We start from the raw sequence: 22,252 nt of genomic DNA, 5'->3' as shown, positions 1-22,252 counted from the left end.
TTTAATGACCTAAAACATTCTATTGTTCCACCTCAACCTTAATCATAGTTTAAACCTTTCCCAGTTTTGGAGAGTTATTTCGACATTTTCATCCTAGAACGTATTCCCACAGTTTTACCATAGAACGGATCATGTGTTAATTATTTGTCTTTTTAACTGTTTCTCTTTTGTTTCTTTCTTTATAGATCACCTGCAATCATTTGTCGTCTGTTAATTTATGAAAAATCTTAACTTTGAAACGACTTGATAACCAAACTTGACCAAAATCGTTTTTTGGGTTCTGGTTTTAAAATGTATTCGATAATTTAATCTGCCCAGCTATGTGGCCTCACTTATAGGGGTTAAATTCAAGTTTGTAAAATTCAAAACGATCAGATTGGAAAAAATCTATAATTATTGGAAATACCTCAAATTTGGCCATCTCATATTGCCTCCAAATGGTGTTTTATAACCATACTTTGTTTAATCATTTCTGAAAGAATTAAAACTTCAAACAGTTAAGATCTAAAAATAAGTCAGTCTAGCAAAAAATAGTTATAGATTCCATTAAGGAGTAATTGCAATTTTATTTATAATTTTTACCGGTTTATGTTCATAATTATATTTATCAAAGTTGTACATATATCGATGCTAGTTTGTTTTGTTTGGTAAGCAACATGTGTTTATACTATTTATAGAAAGGTTTGTTTGGTTGGGTCTATAAAGTATGCGGGAAGAATTTCATGCACGGGTGGTTTGATAGTAGTTAAAGTCATTCGAGTCATTGCAGTCAAGTGCTCTAGATGCTTTTTTCCAAATAAATAATTATGAAAGTTATTTATTTTCAGGTTGAGTCAGAAGAGTCGCAAATATGGATGTTGCAGTGCTAGTTAGAGACAAGACAATTTTCATAATTCTCATTGATAAAAAATGAATTACGTGTACTTATTACCTGAATAAAAATGCACTTGACTTTTGCAAGTGGCTACTCCCATGTGAGAGTTTTGTATTAATATTGATAAATGTTTTATGTTCGTTTGAGGTTACGAATTAGAACATAATGAACAAAACTATTAAAGATAAGGACAAATTCAAAGTAACAAAAATGACAAGCAAGACAATATTTACAAATATAACAGCAAAGCTAAATTTATCAATCTACTTCTTTCTGATTGTTACCAATGACATATAGTTTTATCTTATTCGGTTTGTGAATAATATTCTATCTCGCTTTAAAGGAACAGAACGCTATCATCAGATTGCTTGACCATTTTGTTTTACAATTTTTCCTAAAATGTTCTTTGGTGAATCTACAGTGAATAATTGAAATTATATAAATGGGGTTGGAGATGAAAAAACCCTAACTAGCCTGTTTCAACTCAGATTCATGGAAACTTCGAATTCGGTGTTGACAAGAATATCAATTATATGGTCATTTGTTTAAAAATTTCATGTTAGAAAACTTTGAATATTTCGAAAAACCAAGGATTTTCTTATCCCAGGAATATATACCCTTAGCCGTATTTGACACAATTTTTGGGAATTTGGAGTCCTCAATGCTCTTCAACTTTGTACTTGTTTGGCTTTATAACTATTTTGATCTGAGCGTTGATAAGTCTTATGTAGATAAAACGCGTGTCTGGCTTATTAAATTATAATCCTGATACCTGATAAAAACGTTAGTATACCTCCGAAACAAATATAAAAAACATGAAGTGAAGCAAAAAAAGAAAAACATTTTGCATTGACACTGGTAAACATTCTTTATGAAAATAAAGAGATGTCGTTTAATTGAAAATGATACTATAAACAAAATGTTTCTACCAAAGTGTAAAGAACGAGACTGTAAACCCCAATGTTTACATGTTGGTCACCACAAAGCCTTCAACAATGACCAAAATCATAATTGATATTTTTTTCTTCTGTAAGTAACGTTTTAATAAGCAACGCTCACATCTTCTTAATCAAGAAAATATAGACGCATGTCAGAATTCCAGGAAGGATAACGTATGCATTAACAAATGTTTCCTAATCAATGATCAAAATTATAATGTTTCTTAAAGACGACATGGTATTAAACCATGTGTTATGCCATTGCTTGTGGTTGATGTATATCCGTAGGTCCTATTTTATGACTTGTTGGCTGAAGTTTTCTTTTCCCTCTATATTTTTCCTTTTCGTTATTGCTTTTATCCCTGTAATATAGAAATTATACAAAACATTATTTAACTTTTTTTAACGTTCTATATAAAATGATAATAGTTTAATACTTCAATTTAAATGAATTACCCAACATTGTGTTAGTGTCCTCACACTCTTGTTCTTTAAGTCTTGAGCTTGCTATTTTACATTCACTTTGGTTATGTATTTATTTTCATCATTCAATCTTTATCACCTTGATTTATTTGCGGTGGACGTTTATCAAACATCAATCAATAGCGAACTCATGCACTTAAATTTGTATTGGTCTGTTAAATTTCATATTTGAGGCTGAAATACTTAATCATCTTTTCCCCTGTATAAGAATGTGTTTTGTGGATCAAATCAGTCAATCAAATGATTGACCTTTGTTTCACTTTCAATTTTTATATTATTTTCCTTAAATGAACACGCATAATGCATACGTTAACCATCTCTAGCTAAGAGATTACAATGAAAATCACATGAATGCGGATCCAATGAGGTCGAACTATGAACTTGCAAGTGAATAATCAAGCATCGTATTTCTTAGCTTTTTTTACCAAATTGAACCATTCTGGGTCTAAAAGCGAAATTACTTCACTATTTCACTTCCATTAATGATTGAGTCAAACAATATTTATTTTTTTAATATACATTTTTGTATTTCTGAGCGTGTGCCTCCTTAAATGTATTGTAGATGTTTAAAATTTTCTACACAATATAGCTTCATAATAAAAAAAAATGAATTAGCACAATATACTGAACAAATCTGCAAGAAACTTATTTTAGTTTAAGGAACATACTTTCCCATCATGTAACAGAAATAGCAACACACCAGAAGTAGAGCTAATGCTGTCAGTGTTATTATGGCTATCGCCCATGGTTTTACTGCAAGAAAATTAAAGAAAAAAGATTATAACTGAATGTGCATCTGAGGACTTATTTGTCATTCAAGGTAATCAAGTTACACGTTTGTATGTTTTACTTCTTATTTCTAACATATCATAATTGTCACAGAACGTTGCACAGACAATAAACACTTCCTGTCGGAAATGGGGATGTTAAGTCCGAAACTGTTTCTGTGTGTTAAGGAACCATATTGTAATACCTATCTTACTGTAATTTTGCAAAACAAAATGTTTGTCTTTATCAAATACACCCTGAATAATCCTGAATTCCAAGTGGCAGTCCAAATTTTACATATTTCATCCTTATTGACTTCCCTTGCAAAACCTACTTTTTATTCTTATTATAAATCTTGTTTTCGTCTTTAGTACGCATTTCCAACGGACATTAAGGAACCAATCAATTAATTTACCAAATAAAAGGTAAACTAGAGCTAAATTTATTTAATATATAATTCATACGTGTATGGAAAGAAGAAAATAGTTATCAAAGGTACCAGGATTATAATTTATTACGCAAAACGCGCGTTTCGTCTACATAAGACTCATCAGTGAAGCTCAGATCAAATGTGTGTTAATAGATTCATGTATAACTAGATATCATTGAGATGGGAGCCATCTCTGTGGGCCCCGCTGTGAATAATGTGCATTAAAAAATTGTATCTTTACCATAGGACATGGGTTTGTCAACTGAAATCAAAGTTTTTGACCTTGACCTTTGACCTAGGAAGTTGTAAATAAATTATGACACATCCTTTGGTGTTGGTTTATATACATGTCAAGTATAAACTTTGAAATGATAACGGTTCTCAAGATATAGAGCGGACACGATCTTTACCATAGGACATGGGGTTGTCAACTGAAACCAAAGTTTTTGACCTTTAACTTTGCCCTAGGCAGTCATTCATAAATTATGACACACCCTCTGGTGTTGGTTCATATACATGTCAAGCATAAACTTTGAAATCATAACGGTTCTCAAGATATAGAGCGGACACGATCTTCACCACAGGACACAGGGTTGTCAACTGAAACCAAAGTTTTTTGACCTTGACCTTTGACCTAGGAAGTTGTACATACATCATGACACGCCATCTGGTGGTGGTTGATAAACATGTAAAGTATAAAGTATGAAATCATAATGGTTCTCTAGATATGGAGCGGACACAAAGGTAAAGTGTTACGGACGGACGGAAGGACGGACTGATCACTATAGGGCGACCCGCCGAAGTTGTAAATAAATTATGACACACCCTTTGGTGTTGGTTTATATACATGTCAAGTATAAACTTTGAAATGATAACGGTTCTCAAGATATAGAGCGGACACGATCTTTACCATAGGACATGGGGTTGTCAACTGAAACCAAAGTTTTTGACCTTTAACTTTGCCCTAGGCAGTCATTCATAAATTATGACACACCCTCTGGCGTTGGTTCATATACATGTCAAGTATAAACTTTGAAATCATAACGGTTCTCAAGATATAGAGCGGACACGATCTTCACCACAGGACACAGGGTTGTCAACTGAAACCAAAGTTTTTTTACCTTGACCTAGGAAGTTGTACATACATCATGACACGCCCTCTGGTGGTGGTTAATAAACATGTAAAGTATAAAGTATGAAATCATAATGGTTCTCTAGATATGGAGCGGACACAAAGTTAAAGTGTTACGGACGGACGGACGGACGGACAGACTGATCACTATAGGGCGACCCGCCTTTGACCTAGGAAGTTGTACATACATCATGACACGCCCTCTGGTGGTGGTTAATAAACATGTAAAGTATAAAGTATGAAATCATAATGGTTCTCTAGATTCGGACGGACGGACGGACAGACTGATCACTATAGGGCGACCCGCCTAAAGGCAGGGCCCTAATTATGTATCAAAATGTTCTCAACAGCAACTTATAGTTCTGAAGACCGTGAATTTTTATTGTTATCACTCTTTATTGATTAAGGTATGAGATATGAAAATCTTAGATTCTTACAAAAAACAATTGAATAGATTAATAAAAACAAAGGACCGTGAATTTTTATTAAAACAGGATATCACATCCTATGTGAAATAAATGGATCTATAGTTGGCCTCTGTCAAAGACTTGATTATTTCATCAGTAGGAATATGCCGACCTTGACAGGGTTTTTGTTCTTTCATTTTAAGATATAGACCGCCTTTGACAAATATTAGGTTATTTTATGTAGTAGGTGTATGTCGTATCTCAAAACAATATCATCATGTCATTCATGAGTTATATTTTGCCTCTAAAAAAAGCTCAAATGTATTTATTAAATTGCTATAAAAAGTAAAATCAGAAAAGTACTGCTTTCAGAGGAGAATCCAATCGGAAACTCCATAATCACATGGTAAAATTAAATGACAAAACACATCAAAAACAAATGGACAAGAACTGTCATATTCCTCACTTGGTACAGGCATTTTCAAATGTACAAAATGGTGGATTAAACCTGGTTTTAAAGCGCTAAAACTCTCACTTTGATGGCAGTCTCATCAAATTCAGTTATATTTACAATGATGTATGAAAGTAACAGACATAATAAATAAAATAGTCAAAATATTGATACAGCAGTCATAACATATTCATCTTCTGAAAAAGTTTTGTAATTGCATTGAAATCCAACATTTATAAGAATTAAGAATAATAAGATGCAGTTAAACTTACGTTTATTACAGTTTTCCCCCTCGAAAAGTACCATACAGTCACATTGAAAATCATTTATTTTATCCGTACATTTCCCAAACAGACATGGTTGTTTCAAACAGTCATCAGTATCTGTAAATATATGTTATTTACAATTACAAAGTTTGCAATATGTTTCCATGCTTTATTATTAGAAAGCATGAGTTCTTAGTGATTTACTTTTCCTCCAGATCCTGATATATTATCAAAAAGCATTTAACACACTTAAAACATGTGTATGTCCTTGTATGTAAAATTATGTTTCAGATATAGGAGGATGTGGTATGAGTGCCAATATGACAACTCGCCATCTAAATCACAATTTATACAAGTAAACCAATATATGTCAAGGTGCGGTCTTTTGCCTACATGTTCTGAGATTTGTATATGGGCGCACATGTACCGTAATAGAACTTCTATATCTTACTTGAGTAAAATAATTTTCAACCTACCAGTTTTCTGAAAATGTCAGGAACATGGCAATTGTTATCAAATAGTTCGTTTCTATGTATGGTGGTGTTTGTTTTTTGTTCTACTTAAGTGTTGCTTTTGTTCATTTGTTTTCCTCTTATAGTTGATGTGTTTCCCTCGGTTTTATTTATTTAATCCGGATTTGTTTTCTCTCAATCGATTTATGACTTTTGAACAGCGGTATACTACTGTTGCCTTTATTGAGTAACACTGAAAAGTATGAAATCATTTATGTATAGCATAAGAAATCCTGTTTTTTAATTTAATCATCTTAGAACAGTTTCAATGTTACTCATACTCTATATTCACTTTATTCTAAATTGGATGAATGCAGAAACTACCATAACATGGTAATGTTCATGCATTTGGGAAAAAAGTAGTAGTCTATTTCATTCGCTTACAATATATGGATACTACATAATGTTTATAGATTAAAAGAAAAGTTATCAAGCTAGTATTGGAGTCGTTTAATGTAGATCTGAAGCATATAAATTGAGATTATAATTTGCAAATCAGTAACTTTTGGCATATCTAAATCAAGCAAAAATTCCATATACAATTGGAGAAGGTATTCCAATAAATAATATTCAATTTATCAATACAAAAAAAAAAAACCCATTAAAATCAGAAATGTACTGACCTCCGTGGAAATACAAAACGGAAAGTCCCTAATTAAATGGCAAAGTCAAATTATAAAACATATGAAATGAATGAACAACTGTCATAATCCTGACTTGGTACAGGAATTTTCAAATGTAGACAAATGGTTAATTTAACCATGTTTTATAGCACTAAACCTTTCACTTGTATGATGATCGCATCACATTTCATTATATTTACAACGATGCGTGAACAAAACAGACATACTAGGTGACCTAGTCAAAACATTATAAAGTAAGTAACCAGCAATTATAGACAATCATAATAATTTTTAAGATTATGTTATATTCTTAAACAGAACCGTACTAAATTAAAATTTTCTTCACCTATCTCGCATTTTTCTCCTTCATATCCAGCAAAACAGAGACAGGAAATCCGGCCATGAATAGGTACACACATTCCATTTCGGCATGGGTTTCCTATACAGCTGGCAGCATTCCGTTTCCTCTTTCTTATAACCACATCTGATGGAAAAATATTACTTTTTACTTTTTTAGTGTAAAGTCTACATACCGTATGACACACCCTATCAATGGATATGTAACCTAACTGACGGACTCGGGAGTCCAATTACGAGTACAAATCATAGTAGCGATAATATAGGAGTAATCTCAAAATAATTTATATAATAATTAATTTCACCCTGCTCAATCTTTGCGTGGTTTTCGGAAAAACCAATTATTAAAATCCTTCTAATGTTGATTGAGTTCTTTAGATGATATTTGTCTTTGGCTGACCTACACAAGCTTTACTACCGAATCGACATAAAAAATAACTGCACAAGTAAAATTGAGAATGGAAATGGGGAATGTGTCAAAGAGACAACAACCCGATCAAATAAAAAACAACAGCAGAGGGTCATCAACAGGTCTTCAATGTAGCGAGAAATTCCCGCACCCGGAGGCGTCCTTCAGCTGGCCCCTAAACAAATATATACTAGTCCAGTGATAATGAACGCCATACTAATTTCCAAATTGTACACAAGAAACTAAAATTAAAATAATACAAGACTAACAAAGGCCAGAGGCTCCTGATATGGGACAGGCGCAAAAATGCGGCGGGGTTAAACATGTTTGTGAGATCTCAACCCTCCCCTATACCCTATAAGTGTTTTCCGCAGTGATTTATTTGTTTTACAACATATCAAAAGCTCCTTTATATTGATATCTTTAACATTATTATTTAGTTCAGAATTCTTAATATTACGGGTATAGTGGACTGTAAATGGTATGTGTATATCTACTAAATTATCAAATCAGGGATTTTGTAATCTGTAATAACAAAACCATGATACTTAAAATCTTTGCTTAAATCATCAACAAATACACAGATTAAATTTGGATTTACCTCCTTTAGAAATTTTATATAACACAGGATATCAAATCACAAGTGTTTAACTGTGATATTGTGTACAGAGGTCGTAAATTAGCAGCAAATATTGTTTAACATTAAGTTTTAGCTAACCGGAGGGCACCTGTAAAGATGTAGCATCCCACAATTATACAGTCATTAACTTTTATGCCATCAAGGTCTCTTGTGAAGAGTTGTCTTATTGGCAATCATACCACATTTTCTTATTTTCATAAAATCATCATTTAACTTCACCTTTTGTTATATAGATGATAATTATCATTTCACTAAATTATCTAAAGTTTGGTGACAATATTGAATGTTCCTATATAACTTATCGAACTTGAAATAAAGGATACATCAGATACAGAAAAAAATGCCTTATATATTGGCTACCTGTTAGCCCTAAATAAAAATGTGTACTAGTTCAGAGAAAATAGATATCAACTGCAAAATATTTAAATGTACTAATATTAAAACAAGATACAAAACTAACAAAGGCCGTTGAATACAAAACGACAGAAATGCGTACAGTAAAACGCAGTAAAATTGGTCACAAGGAAGCTATTAAACCAAGAGTTCCAAATGGTGAAGTTGGAATCATCCCTTCGTAAATTTTATGGACGTCATCACAGTAAAGAGTTGGTTGATCGACCGTTATGGAATAACCGTTTCACAAATGATATCGGATATGTTCCTCACGTCGTAACTACTACCCCCTTCCCTTTCATGAATGTGACCTACCGAAGTAGACTATTTACCGGATTTGTTATCACATAATCAACACGACGGGTGCCACATGTGGAGCAGGATCTGCTTACCCTTCCGGAGCACCTGAGATCACCCCTAGTTTTTTTGTGGGGTTCGTGTTGTTAACTCTTTAGTTTTCTATGTTGTGTTTTGTGAGCTGTTTTTTTGTTTGTCTTTTTCATTTTTAGCCATGGCGTTGTCAGTTTGTTTTAGATTTATGAGTTTGACTGTCCCTTTGGTATCTTTCGTCCCTCTTTTGAAGAATAGATAACAAAAGAAATTAAGAAAAATGACAACGATACATATATTAACAAAGCCAGCTCCATACCTCAACTTAACTGATTAGCAGATGATGTCTTCCTTATATGAAAATCTCGTATAATTTCTTCCGTTAGGGCATTTGTATCATACAATCATAAAATATATTAGAAGAACATAACCCGTATCATTTTAAAAAACTGGTTTTAGATTAAATGTGAAATTTTCTGATGGAAAGACCCTATGAGTGAATCAATACTGTAAATTAAGAAATTATTGCTTGCATTTACTATTGAGATTTTGTCATGTTTGTCAATGATACGATTTTAATGTTTGCTATAGTTAGAAGAATCCTGTTCAGTCATATGCAAATTTTTCAAAATGCGAGTTTAAATTATTGTGATTTTAACCGTGTCGCAGTTTTTGCAAAAATAAAAACATGGCAATAATTTCTGAATTAACAGTATTGATAACAAAATATGCAATCCTTAATGACCTGGCAATAGTAGTGTAACCATATCCATTCTGAATACGTCCATTGAAAGGTTTGGTTAGCATTTCAGGTGAATGCTGACAGTTTTGTGCTTTGTAACGAGTATTATCATACAAGATTTTATGTGAAATACCTGAATAAGATGTCTGCATGTTGATTTAAATTTACGAATGATATCCTTGGTCCGATGATAAAAAAATTGGTAAATTTTTTAACTAGTTTGTGATGAAGAAAATCCTGGTGTAATAATTTTTCAGTTAAATAGAGGTTTTTTTCTTTAAATTCAAGTACGTTGTTACATACAAGAGCGAGTTGAACAAGTTGAGATATAAACACTTTAAGATAGTCATCATCTAAAAAAGGATAATTAACAGTAGGAAATGAAAAATCATTTCTTGTTTCATAAAGTTTGGCATTAAGCTTCCTATTAAACATTGTTGCTAGTATTAGATCTATTTAAAGTCAATCTGCAGGATGAATCTCATTAGTGTACATACTGAATTCGTTATTATTGAGAGCCAATATATCATCCAAATATCTTAAAGTGTTGTTAAATATTTGAATCAGATGTTGTTTCGATGGGCCTTTGCAGATTTAAGTCATAAATTGTAACTCTTAACCATTTCAGAAACAGGTCCGTAACAACATTGACGCAGCTCTTGCAAATGGAATATATATCTCCCTGTTGACTAGATATGCAAGAGCTTGAATTTCCTATCACAATTCCTTTGATGATGGTTATTGCTTATATGGAAGATTTTAAACAGGAGTTACAAGTGGTACATTTTAAATCGAGTTGCTTGACTGTTGTGGAATACCCGCAAAACAGATGACGATGGGTATGTTCCGATTGTCGTTATCACAGTCCTTATCCAATAATGGAATGCGACATTGTCGATAATGGCTATCGGTCAAACTTGGTTTTCATTATAATTGTTGATTGATTGATTGTTGGTTGTTTAACGTCCAGTTGAAAATATAACATTTATGTTCAGGACAAGATAACATTTTTCCTATATCCAATAGATATGTCCTGTAATAGAGGCTGTCCAGGATAAACGTCAGGTGAATTGGGACAGACATGGACAAAATAAGTATATTGGATATGGACAGAACATGCATTGGATTTAACGTCCCCATTCTGAACGGATATGGCTGCGAAGATGTACATTTGGAACAGCCTAACGAATGAATGACGTAATTTTGGACTGAGGAAGACCAAAGGTTACCATGTGTCTATTCCCGAGTTATTGGTGTGTTTTGGCATAACGTGGTCTTTAATAGCTATCTATACGACGTAGGCTTTGCTCATTGATAATAATAGCTGAACATCATTGAAAGAATCGAACAATTAAATAATTAATTGTGATAGCTCAGTTATCATTATGAAAAACGTTTCGGAAAGAATTATATTCTAAAAATTTTGAATGAATCCAGTAATATCTATAATACTATCTGCCACAGTAATCATCAAAACGTTACCGTTAAAACCTTTTGCTTATGTTTTAATTTATTCACCCCGTTCGGGAATTTCCTTTAGCTAACATAAATAAAGGCAACAGTAGTATACCGATGTTCAAAACTCATAAATCGATAGAAAAAAACTAATTCGGGTCACAAACCAAAACCGAAGGAAACGAATTAAATATAAGAGGAGAATGACAACACACACTAAAATGTAACACACACAGAAACGAACTAAGCATTAGACAAAAGCCGTTAAGAATAACAAATATAACATACCTTCGCAACAGGGACCTTCATAACCCAAAGGACAATTACACCTGTGCTGGTCTGCATTAAATGTTCCTCCTTGTTCACATTTCCCACACACTTTATGTTCTGTTCCATTTGCTTGCCAGAGACTGAATGGGATATTACAGGATATTAAACACTGATTCAACGCTGGATATCTTGTCTTATCACAACAAATATTCCTTTCTCTAATTTGCACTCCACTTCTACAGGTTGCATTACAAGCCTGCCATGGACCCCAATCTCTAAAATCACAAAAGGGTACACAGGCGCTGCTACCTAATTTAAAGAAGACAATAAAAAATAAACAACCAAGCTCCATGTACGGTTTCATCCTGTTTTAATTAATTTCATCTCTAGTGTTTGTCTCTTATCATCATACACCAGGGGACAACGCTTTTGTCAATTTAAGGCAATGTACTTCTTTTATTTTATTCGACATCAAATAATTAAAGCAATTTATAAATATATGATTCCTTTGTAAACAGATTTAAGAAAAATATGTCATAACTTGATACAGAAATAAATATATTAAAAGTAATTTATAACGCGTTATAATCTAAATAAGATTATTGCATATATCTGTTCGTTCAGAAAAAAATAATCAACAGAGGTTTTAGGTGGCGGTCGTGTTGCTCAGTCTTTAGTTTTCTATGTTATGTTTGTATACTGGTGTTTATCTTTTGTATTATTCTTTAATTTGACTTTTGCCAGGTGTTCAATTGATAACCTTTTAAACTATAAGTTAATTAAGATCGTAAAACATGGACTGTACATCCTTTTACGAAACCTAATCACCGTTAAGTAAGGATACTAGTATAATGTCCTTTTTCGTTTTAAAAGAAATAGTTCTGACTTTTGAATATTTGGTCTTCTTTTTATATGTTTAAAACTAGTAAAGAATTCCGAAGTGCTTGCTAGTTTAACATATCGGTTAACTATGTTCGTGAAATCCTTTGACGACGTTAAGGGAGTTGTTTCGTTGTACTAGCAAGTTAGTCCAATGATATTGAAATAAAGTTTAAACATTGAACTATCATTAAATAAAATAATTTTTAAATGAACATATACATGTGTTTTTAAAGTGGAACGAAATTATCAATGTGATATGAGCTATGTTTATTGTTGAAGGCAGTAAAGTGACCTATAAGTGTTAATTTTTGTGTCATTTGGTCTCTTCAGGAGATATACATTTGTTTATAAAATGGAACGAAATTATTAAAACAGCAACACAATACATTGAACGCAACAGTTATCATTATTCATATCACAACTGATATATATATATATAACGCCGCTAGATTATGGTATCGGTTTAGCGATAGCTCACAGTAATTACGACAATCAGTTCGCCTTTTATTGCCATATATTTATACACAGATTATATTAGTTTTCAGCTAATAGAAATGTATTTCACAATTTGTTGTATGAAAATGGCAATTTGAATATTTTGATGCAAATGTTGCTTGAATTGTCATATAAAACTTTGATTGCCAGAAAAAAGCTGCTACGAGCGAGTCTAAATGTAGACTTGAATCTCAATTTTACAGAGAATTCAAAGACGAAATGCTATATATTCGGACCAGCATGACGAAAATGAAAATTAATGAATTTTCTACAGCAAAATATTTTTACTTATTTTGTTGGTATGAAATAATTTAGGAATGTTTCAAAAATGTGTCGTAATGAAATCCAGGGATTTGTAAAGTAAGACTATCTAATACTATACAAATCTGTGCGAAATCCTAGACTTAATAATTTACCAGTTATCTAAATAGGTTCGTTTGATAGATATTTTTAGTTTATAACACAATCTTGACTGCTGTACCCCAATTGTTGACATTTAACTTGTCTGTTTGCTTGATCACACATGGTTGTCAATATGATGGAATTATATGCGATAGTCATATAAGTGAGCGATCAAACCATGATTTATCCATCATTTTCTTCCCATTGATATGTCTGTCTCAGAGTTGGAACATATACGCACCGTTACACTGAGGGGTTAAGGAACATCACTGTTTAAAAATGGAAAAGTGTTACAGTAAAAGAAAACAAAATATCTTTCGTAGTTTGTTTTTCGTGAAAAGTAACATACATCCATTTATTCAATTCACCATTCGAAGAAATCAATCAATTTTGTATGAATTCAAGTCTTAAAGTTACTGTTTCGGGTAAGAAAACTGCTTATAAAAATCAAGTAATATTGCTTAATTCAGATTAATAAAACGTATATTAATCATTGCTATCGTAGGATGTGTATGAAGAATCAGCTTATATGACGGATGTCTAGTAATATGCTAGATGTACATGCATTTCAAGTAAACCTCAAATCGTATGAGTCACACTGGTACATTGCTTGTGTCCTGTCTTAGTTGTAAGTGTTTCCTTTGTTGTTTGTTTGTCCATACACCTGACTAGCTTATTTATTTACCTTTTTTATGTGCTTGCAACTGGTTTCGTATATTTTTCCCTCATATTCATGATTAACACAATAACAATAATGTTGTACCATACTTAATTGATATAAATCTTTAAAAAAAAACCTCTAAATATGTAATTCTAATTATAGCTACGGCGATAAATTATATTGTTTGCTGCTTTGTTAATATATATATATAAATAAACTCATCATAGATATCATGATTGATTTTTTTTATTAACAAAAGAATCATCAGTGATCACGCTCGAATAAAAAAAAGGTTAAAAAAACAAATAAAGTAAAAATATATATAAATCCCTAACTTTTATTACGGTCAATCCATTGCAGAAATAATCCATACAAACTATATAAAAAAATGGCCACGTCTTAAAAATTTCGTTTGTTGATGTGTAACATATTTGTGTTTTGTTCATTTTTTAAATGGCATTTGCCACTGAAAGCAAACAAACAGCAATCAGTCAATTAAAAACACAAACTTTTTTTTCTCATCTTCATTAGTTTCCCTTTACTATTTTGAATCTATAATTTCAAAAATTCGTTTCTAAATTTTGTTCTTTTGACAAAACAATTTGTCCTCAGCGATTTTGGCCAGCATACAAATAAGGCCGTTAGTTTTCTCGTTACAATTTTTTTACACTGACATTATAATCCGAGCCTTTTATAGCTGATTATGCGGTATGTGCTTTGCTCAGTGTTGAAGGCCGTATGGTGACCTATAGTCGTTAATTTCTGTGTTATGTTGGTCTCTTGTGGAGAGTTGTCTTATTTGCAATCATACCACATCTCCTTTTTATATCTTCAAAAAACGTATGAACTTCAGATTAAGAAAATTAAAACACTTATAGATCTGCTGTATATCTTGATCTTTTTCTCGAAATAACTTTGGATAGACGACATCAGAAAAAAAATCAGGACAAACATGATGATTTCAACTTTCCAGTTGTCAACTTCCCATTTCTCAGCAGAAATATACCCTCTGCTCCATTGCAAGTTTACATGTGCAGCTGAAAGTACGCTCGAACATGCTCAAACTATACAGATAGGGGTGTTCCTTGCACAAAACCCATCACCACTTGGTTGATTGATATGACAAGTCTAGGTGTCAACTTGCATGTTTGTTTTGCAATCATAAATCTTTTGCTAAAAGTATAGTCGTTTGATGTATTGTTTTAGCAATTGTGTCCAATTGCAGATGTGACATTTTGACTGAGTGTGCATTCGCATGGCGGGATCAACTTATATATAAAAAAGAAGATGTGGCTTGGTTGCCAAAGGGACAACTCTCTACACTAGACCAAATAACACAGAAACTAACAATTATAGGTCACCATACGGCATTCATCAATGAGCAGAGCCCATTCCGCATAGTTAACTTTTAAAGGCCCTGAAATGACAAATGTTAAATATTGCAAAATAGTAAAAAACTATCAGGTTAATTCATGTACAAAAAAATAACGAAAAACAAATATATAATACATTGAAAAACGACGACCTCTGAATTAAAGTCTCCTGACTTGGTACAGGCACATACATACAGAATGTTGCGGAGTTAAACATGTTAGTGCGATCGCAATCCTCCTCCTAACCTGAGAGAGTTAAAAAAAAAAAAGCTTAACTCATAAGATGGATACAAATAGAAATACATCTAACAAAAACACAGAGTGGACGTGTCTATGCACGTGTCTTAGTATCTGGTCCCGCTCCTTTATTTTAATTCTACGATTCTCCAACTTTTTTTGTCACCTTGATTTGTCTCTGCTAAATTGATTAGCGAGATTTGAACATTGTTTAACTAATGTTGCCTTAATTTACCAATGGTATTTGTCAGGTATTCCATTTTAACTATGATTCATGTAACACTGTTAATAAAGACCACCTTTCTTCATAGTTATTTAACAAATATATGTTTAGATATATCGAACAATATCTTTTTAATAGATTTCGCAGATTTGTATACACGTTAAATAAGGTTGGGTCATATTTTACAAAGTTCTACAGTAATTAATCAAAGTAACTTTTTTGTGCTGTTTTTTCAAGGTTTTATTTTTAGAAAGTAGTGAGACAGACAACTCTATATATTGAAATGTTTAGAAATTTCATATTGTGGCTACAAATAATGAAGTTCTGTCAGAGTATTTAACATTTAAAAAACGCTCTCATTTTCTTTTTAACATTGTGCAGACCAAATACCATCGCAACACGATCCTACAGTGTCAGTGGCGTTGCATAAAAACAAATTGGGAATGCGTAGACACATTAGTCTCTTCTATTTTATTCTTTATTTACATTACAAAGCTCATAAACAATCTTATAAAATGAATACATAAATCAGATATCGAAAAAGAACTCTTGGGGGTACAACTCGTTGAATATTCATAAATATATGTATTTTTATTCTACGGTTAATTAACCTTTCATTGTCACACTAACATAACGTGTGTCTCATCTGCAAACCACTCCCGAAAATAGCATTACAAGACTGCTCTTCAACATCTCAAAGATGAAAATATGAATGTATACACTTGCTACAAAATTAATTGAAAAGAGAATGCAGTCTTTACGATGAACCAGGATAGATAACCTCAATCTTTTTGAGAAATTTTATCCAGTGACTTCATACAGCATAACATACGTCTAGGAGGCAAGTATTATATTTAGTGTATTGAAAACCTTTTCTTAATCTTTAAGTGTTATGCATCAAACATTTTTACCAATCAATGAATATATGATCGCTTTGTATATATAAATTAAAAAACATGTCATCATTCATTAAAGATATATTTATATCAATAGACATTATAAATGCGCTATCATCTCTCATGATCTCTGTTGAAAGACTTGCATACCGTATATTAATTATTTTCCGCCAGGATTTTTTTTGACTGATTGAAGATTTCATAAACGTTCATAACAGAGGCTTCGATGAAAATTAACAATGACCCGATTGTAACTTTTATTTTAAATCTTTTTACTAAGAAATGCTAATAATGTATTACATAAATGAAAAGAGAGACAACTACTACTGATTTTACTTAACGTCCACTTGCAAATAGTTTCAAAATGTTTAAGGGAAATAAGATACATAAAGGAAAACATATATATATACAATCATTTAAAGAAAAAATGTTTGTGATTGTACAAAACATAGTCAGATGTAGTATGATTGCCCAAAGTGACAGATGACAACCAAAGACAAAATGACAATGCTTTTAAGTAAGAACGTGAAGTCAACGTACGGCCTCCAACGGTGATCAAAACATGTATGTATATAGTAAGTAATAAAAGGACGTAGATAACAAAATCTATAATATAAATCATAGAACTCATGGCTCAAAACAAAAAGTATAGTCAATGGTGTAACGAGACATTATTAGAAAAAAACTCTAAATATTTGTTGGAAAGAACTATAATTATGAGGTCAGTAAGAAGCACAACAACAACCAGCAAAAAACAATATCGCAAGGTACAATTACATTATGCTACCAACTATTGTAAGCTATTTAAAAGTTAAGTTTCCAAACCTTACATTTCAGCTAGTAGACATGCACCAGGTTTGTTGTTAAGACGAAATATGTTGTCCGAAAAGGCATTACATTTTACATAACCAAAGTATACGAATCGACATGACGTAGGACAATAAGTGTTAGAAACAACAAGTACTTTACACATGCCTGGATATCATATGTATTTTAGTTGTGTACCAAAATATTAATTATAGTAAAATCAATGTTAATACATGATAAAAACAACATACCTCTTGCACATTTTCACAGAGCTATCAACTACTTACACTCTGGTATAGATGGTATGTAACTGACGAGAAATAGGAAATTGACACTTGAATGACTGAAATGGAGGTCCGTCATATGTTCTAGTTTTATGTCGTCAGTATGGCTCAATATTCAGGAAAACATGGTTATATTGAGCAGACCTTCTTCTTTCGGTAGTTTTCTGAGTTTCAAGATCAATGTATAGCATGATATGCAAGTATTCACTGAAATGTGGGTTATTTATAGAGCGACATGATTTCATCCATTTAAAAATACAATATTTAAATGATCTTACTATCATGTTACATTGACATCCTTTTATGATATATATATTTTGATTGCCATTGACTATTGAAGACATTGCAGACGAAACACGAGTATGTATCGTATTAAATGAGTGCCCGTTTCGGAGATGCATGCATATTTAGATCCTAGTGAAAAATACTTGCGGTGGTAAATTATGAACGAAATTCATCTGATAAAAAGAAAAGACATACATCGACTAGCACATATAAAAAAAAGTACTTACGTTTTAATTCATTTTTACATTATATTTATGCTACATCAGAAATTTTGACAAAATAATTACACCTCCAATGTTGTGAAAACAACGAATACTTCAATCAGCGAAATTAATTGATGTCCTTTGTTATTTGCATAGCCAGGTTGGCTGAAAGGTTAAAAGCAGTAGAGATGGATATGATTTATTAAAGGCTTGATTTAAAACCTCGTTGGTGAAACTATAAATTTTCAGAATTGCAACTTTAATATTATTGATATTATTACTTTAAATATTTGTGATATGATTTACCTCTTCCAACAAAAAAAATAACGCCAAACGAATAACCATTGTTTGCTTTTCTTATCCTGAACTCTTATTAACTTTTGCCTATGTATATAGATCATGCCTTACAAAGCTTGTTTTCGACATTTTGAATTGCAAATAAATTTACATAAACATGCTGAAGGCACATATAATTGAATTTGTACAGCTAGAAAAGTAAAAAAATCCTTTCATTTCAACTTTGATATTTTGTTTTCTACTTGTTGAAGAGTCAATAACAAATTGTTAAATAAACTTGTTCAATATCTTTGGAGTCAATAAGCATATGATGAGATACTGCACTTTGTATGCAATGACTACCAATCATATAAAATACTTTGGTTGATATAGACATTACAATTAATAACCCTTCAGCACACATCTGTTAGTGCAGCATTGACAAGATATCAGGACTAACACAAACAACAGGGATTGACAAGATATTTACTGTCATGTCAATTAATAATCCAATATCAAATTAAAGTTTATTCTTTCAAAAATATATATTTTTGATAGACTTATTCAATTATTATATTTTTATGTGGTCGTCCATACATCAATATCAACTGATATGATATTATGACGAAAAGACAACTTACACATGCAACCAATTGATGTTTGTTATTTGTATTACATGTATGTTTTGATATGACTACTATATATAAAAGAAGAATAACTTTGGTGAAAAAATTATAAAATCTAATTTTTTGCAATGCCATTATCATGATTATATAAATAAATTTCTATCAGAATATATATTAACAATAACAACGTACACGCGTGTCGCCATCAAAATTGACATCATTGAAAATAAAACTAATAATTTTAACCAATCAAAAGACAATAAATACACCAAATTTATTTATTCATGTATAATTTTTTATGGGCAAAAAGAGGAAGTGACAACAAAATAACAAGAATTTTTTAATTATTATAATAAAAAATATGCTAAAATTTTCAGAATGATAAACTTAAAAGACTTTCTATGAGTTAAAGATTTTAACATTATTTGTAAGGAAATATTGTCAGTTCTATCCTATATCCATGAAGTTGACTGTCACTTTTTTTATCTCACACCACCGGTCGTAATTACCAATCATAACGTGGTGCTCTTGCCATTGGTTTTGGTCTATTTCTCTCTTTCACGGGCTTCACTTTTCTCTTCTTGCCTTTTTTACATCTTCAATATAGAAATAATAACAACATGATTTTGGCATTTACCCAAGGGTTTAACAAGCCTCTAATTTAACACACTTTCATCTCAATTTATAAACTCGGCGATTGTTCCAAAAATACTAGATTCGGTGACTGGGTTGAATACAGCTACCCATCGAACTTCAGATCAGTATAGATACAAAAGATGCTCTTAAACATCTTCGGATTTCAAATGTTTGGCTTTGAGCGTTCCTGATGAAGGTTAATCCAGAAAAGCGCTTCGGACGCATGAAATTATTAAACGTGTTGTTTTCATTTTTTTAAATCTGCTTCATAACTTAACAAGAATCTATAAATTCACACAATGATGGTCAGCTGAAAAAAAAACGACTTTACAAAAAACAGAGACGATGTCTGGTTGCCAATTGTGCACTTTGCATTTGTATGTAGCAACATTCAAGCAGTACCTACATACGAAATATATTTCAAGTAAATACAACAATCCAGAGCTTATATTCCCTGTCATGATTTCATTGGTAGTTGGTTGGGGCTAACAAGGAAGCTAATAACCAAGAGTTTCAAGTAATGAAGTTGATCTCGCCCCTTCGTAAGTTTTAACGCCATCACGAGTTGGTTGATCGTTATGAATATCTGTTTCACAGATGATAGTTAATATGTTCCAAATGTCGTGATTACAATACTGTGACCTTTTCCCTGAATGAAACCTACCGAATTAATTTGTATGCATTTTTTTTATATTCAGAGCATAACACATTCGACCCATCTTTTTAAATCTGTATTTATTACCTGTTTAGGCCAAAGATGGAGTATGTAAACAATAATTGATTAAATACTTACACTTTTACAATTTTCCAGTAAGAACAACAAACAATCAGTAGTAACCCTAAAGCTGCAAGCGATACGAAAGCTATGGCCAAAGGAGTCACTACAAAATCATTCATGTTCAAGTTAATCAATTACACATAATAACAATAAAGAGGTACATGCATTGCCTTTCTTTGATATACACATGTATATATGATTTTGAATTTTGAATATGTCAACAAAAGAAATAAAAATAACATTATGTGTTTAGCCATGTCTGTCAAGTTTCATTGGTTTGTGTTCATACAGGTGATAAAATATTTTTGATATGTTCACAAAACATATAGTTTCTGATGCTAAAAGAAATCAATGTTAATCTGCAAGAATTTCTTACTTCATGCAGACGTTTTAGATTGATGGTTCCTTTGGCAAGTTAAATTTCAAATGTCATAGGACTTTTTTCATAATTTAAGTACATATTATATTGTGCTTTGTGTGGTAACTATATCATTCAAAGGCTTTACTCGTAAAACAATTGTTACTTTCATATTCATACAGCACATAAAACAGCACATTGCTTTGGGTTCCACAATATACCAATTTATAATCAAATTTATTCTCATAACCGTTTTAATACTAGAAGTGTTGCAAAAGAAAAATAAAAAATGAATTATAACACCACCCTTTCTTATTTGCAATAATCAAAAACAGTTGAATAAAGACAACAGTAATATACCGCTGCTCAAAAGTCATATATCGATTGAGAGAGGACAAATCCAGGTTAAAAACTTTAACAGAGGGAAACACTTCAACTACAAGAGCAGAAAACAACGAAAGAACAGAAACTTAAGTGCAATTTGACAACGATTGCCTATTCCTGACTTGGTAAAGCATATTTTAAGAAGTAATGGTGTGTTGAACCGGGTTTACGGCTAGACAAACCTCTCGCTTATAGGGCAATGTAACAAAATATTGCTAAAATTTAATCACCACGTGTCAGAAGTATAACACAATCAAACGCAAAAAAGCTCATCTCAGAGAAATGCACAAATAGTAAAAGTCGTTATATCATTTAAACTGCAGAATAAAAAGAAACATAATCCATTAACGTTTTTGAAATGTACAGAATTCAAACCACATACGATAAGACATTTAAAAATTTCCATCCGAAACCACAACAGAGACATCATAAATAAACGCATGAACGTTGGATGCACAAATACCGAGACACAACATATAACAATTCAAATTTACACTGGACAAAACAGTCATATTCGAAAATAGGTCACGTTCGGTACTTAGCAGACAGACGACACAGATGCTTCAAACACAATCATATCGTATAGATGAACCAATTCGTGATGGTGTTCATAAAATTTACGGAGTGTCATTTTTAATATTTCCTCCTCATAACTCTGATGCAGCAGTTTCTGCGTAATTTTCACAGTCCTGTATATGTATACGTAGTCGGCATAGTGTGAACATGCACAGGTATAACGTTTTAATTGAGATGTGAAAACACCATACGACGGAGCAAAGGGTATGTTACTGCTGATAAACGGAAAATTGATAATTTGGAAGTTGAAATCATCCTGTTTGTCATATATTGTAGTGTGCAGCATCTGTGTCAGTATCAGGGAAAAGATCAAGATATGAAGTAGTTTATCAGTAGTATCATTATGTTCCAGTTCAGTGGGTTATATGATATGCAAGTTCTAAATGAAAT

The 22,252-nt window shown here is 31.9% G+C and overlaps 1 protein-coding gene across 1 annotated transcript; it reads right to left on the bottom strand.

Moving 5' to 3' along the window:
* Positions 1-1,246: 1,246 nt before the first annotated feature.
* LOC143051557 (uncharacterized) lies at positions 1,247-11,914 on the bottom strand. Its single transcript, XM_076224478.1, has 5 exons — positions 11,499-11,914; positions 7,231-7,368; positions 5,756-5,866; positions 2,964-3,048; positions 1,247-2,174 (listed from the first exon to the last, which is right to left on the bottom strand). The coding sequence occupies exons 1-5, from the start codon at positions 11,842-11,844 to the stop codon at positions 2,066-2,068; spliced, it is 789 nt and encodes a 262-aa protein (XP_076080593.1). The 5' UTR covers positions 11,845-11,914; the 3' UTR covers positions 1,247-2,065.
* Positions 11,915-22,252: the final 10,338 nt, after the last annotated feature.

The sequence above is a fragment of the Mytilus galloprovincialis genome, chromosome 1 (assembly GCF_965363235.1).
Source record: "Mytilus galloprovincialis chromosome 1, xbMytGall1.hap1.1, whole genome shotgun sequence".
Taxonomy (NCBI): Eukaryota; Metazoa; Mollusca; class Bivalvia; order Mytilida; family Mytilidae; genus Mytilus; species Mytilus galloprovincialis.
Note: the sequence above shows the minus strand (reverse complement) of the source record. Positions and strands in the feature narration are given on the sequence as shown.

Excerpts from the sequence above, each read along its gene's own strand:
- LOC143051557 (XM_076224478.1), bottom strand. The coding sequence starts at position 11,844 with ATGAAACCGTACATGGAGCTTGGTTGTTTATTTTTTATTGTCTTCTTT. Across the intron at positions 7,369-11,498 it reads TGAAGGTCCCTGTTGCGAAG|ATGTGGTTATAAGAAAGAGG; the intron begins GTATGTTATATT and ends TTTTTCCATCAG. Across the intron at positions 2,175-2,963 it reads TTCTGTTACATGATGGGAAA|GGATAAAAGCAATAACGAAA; the intron begins GTATGTTCCTTA and ends TCTATATTACAG.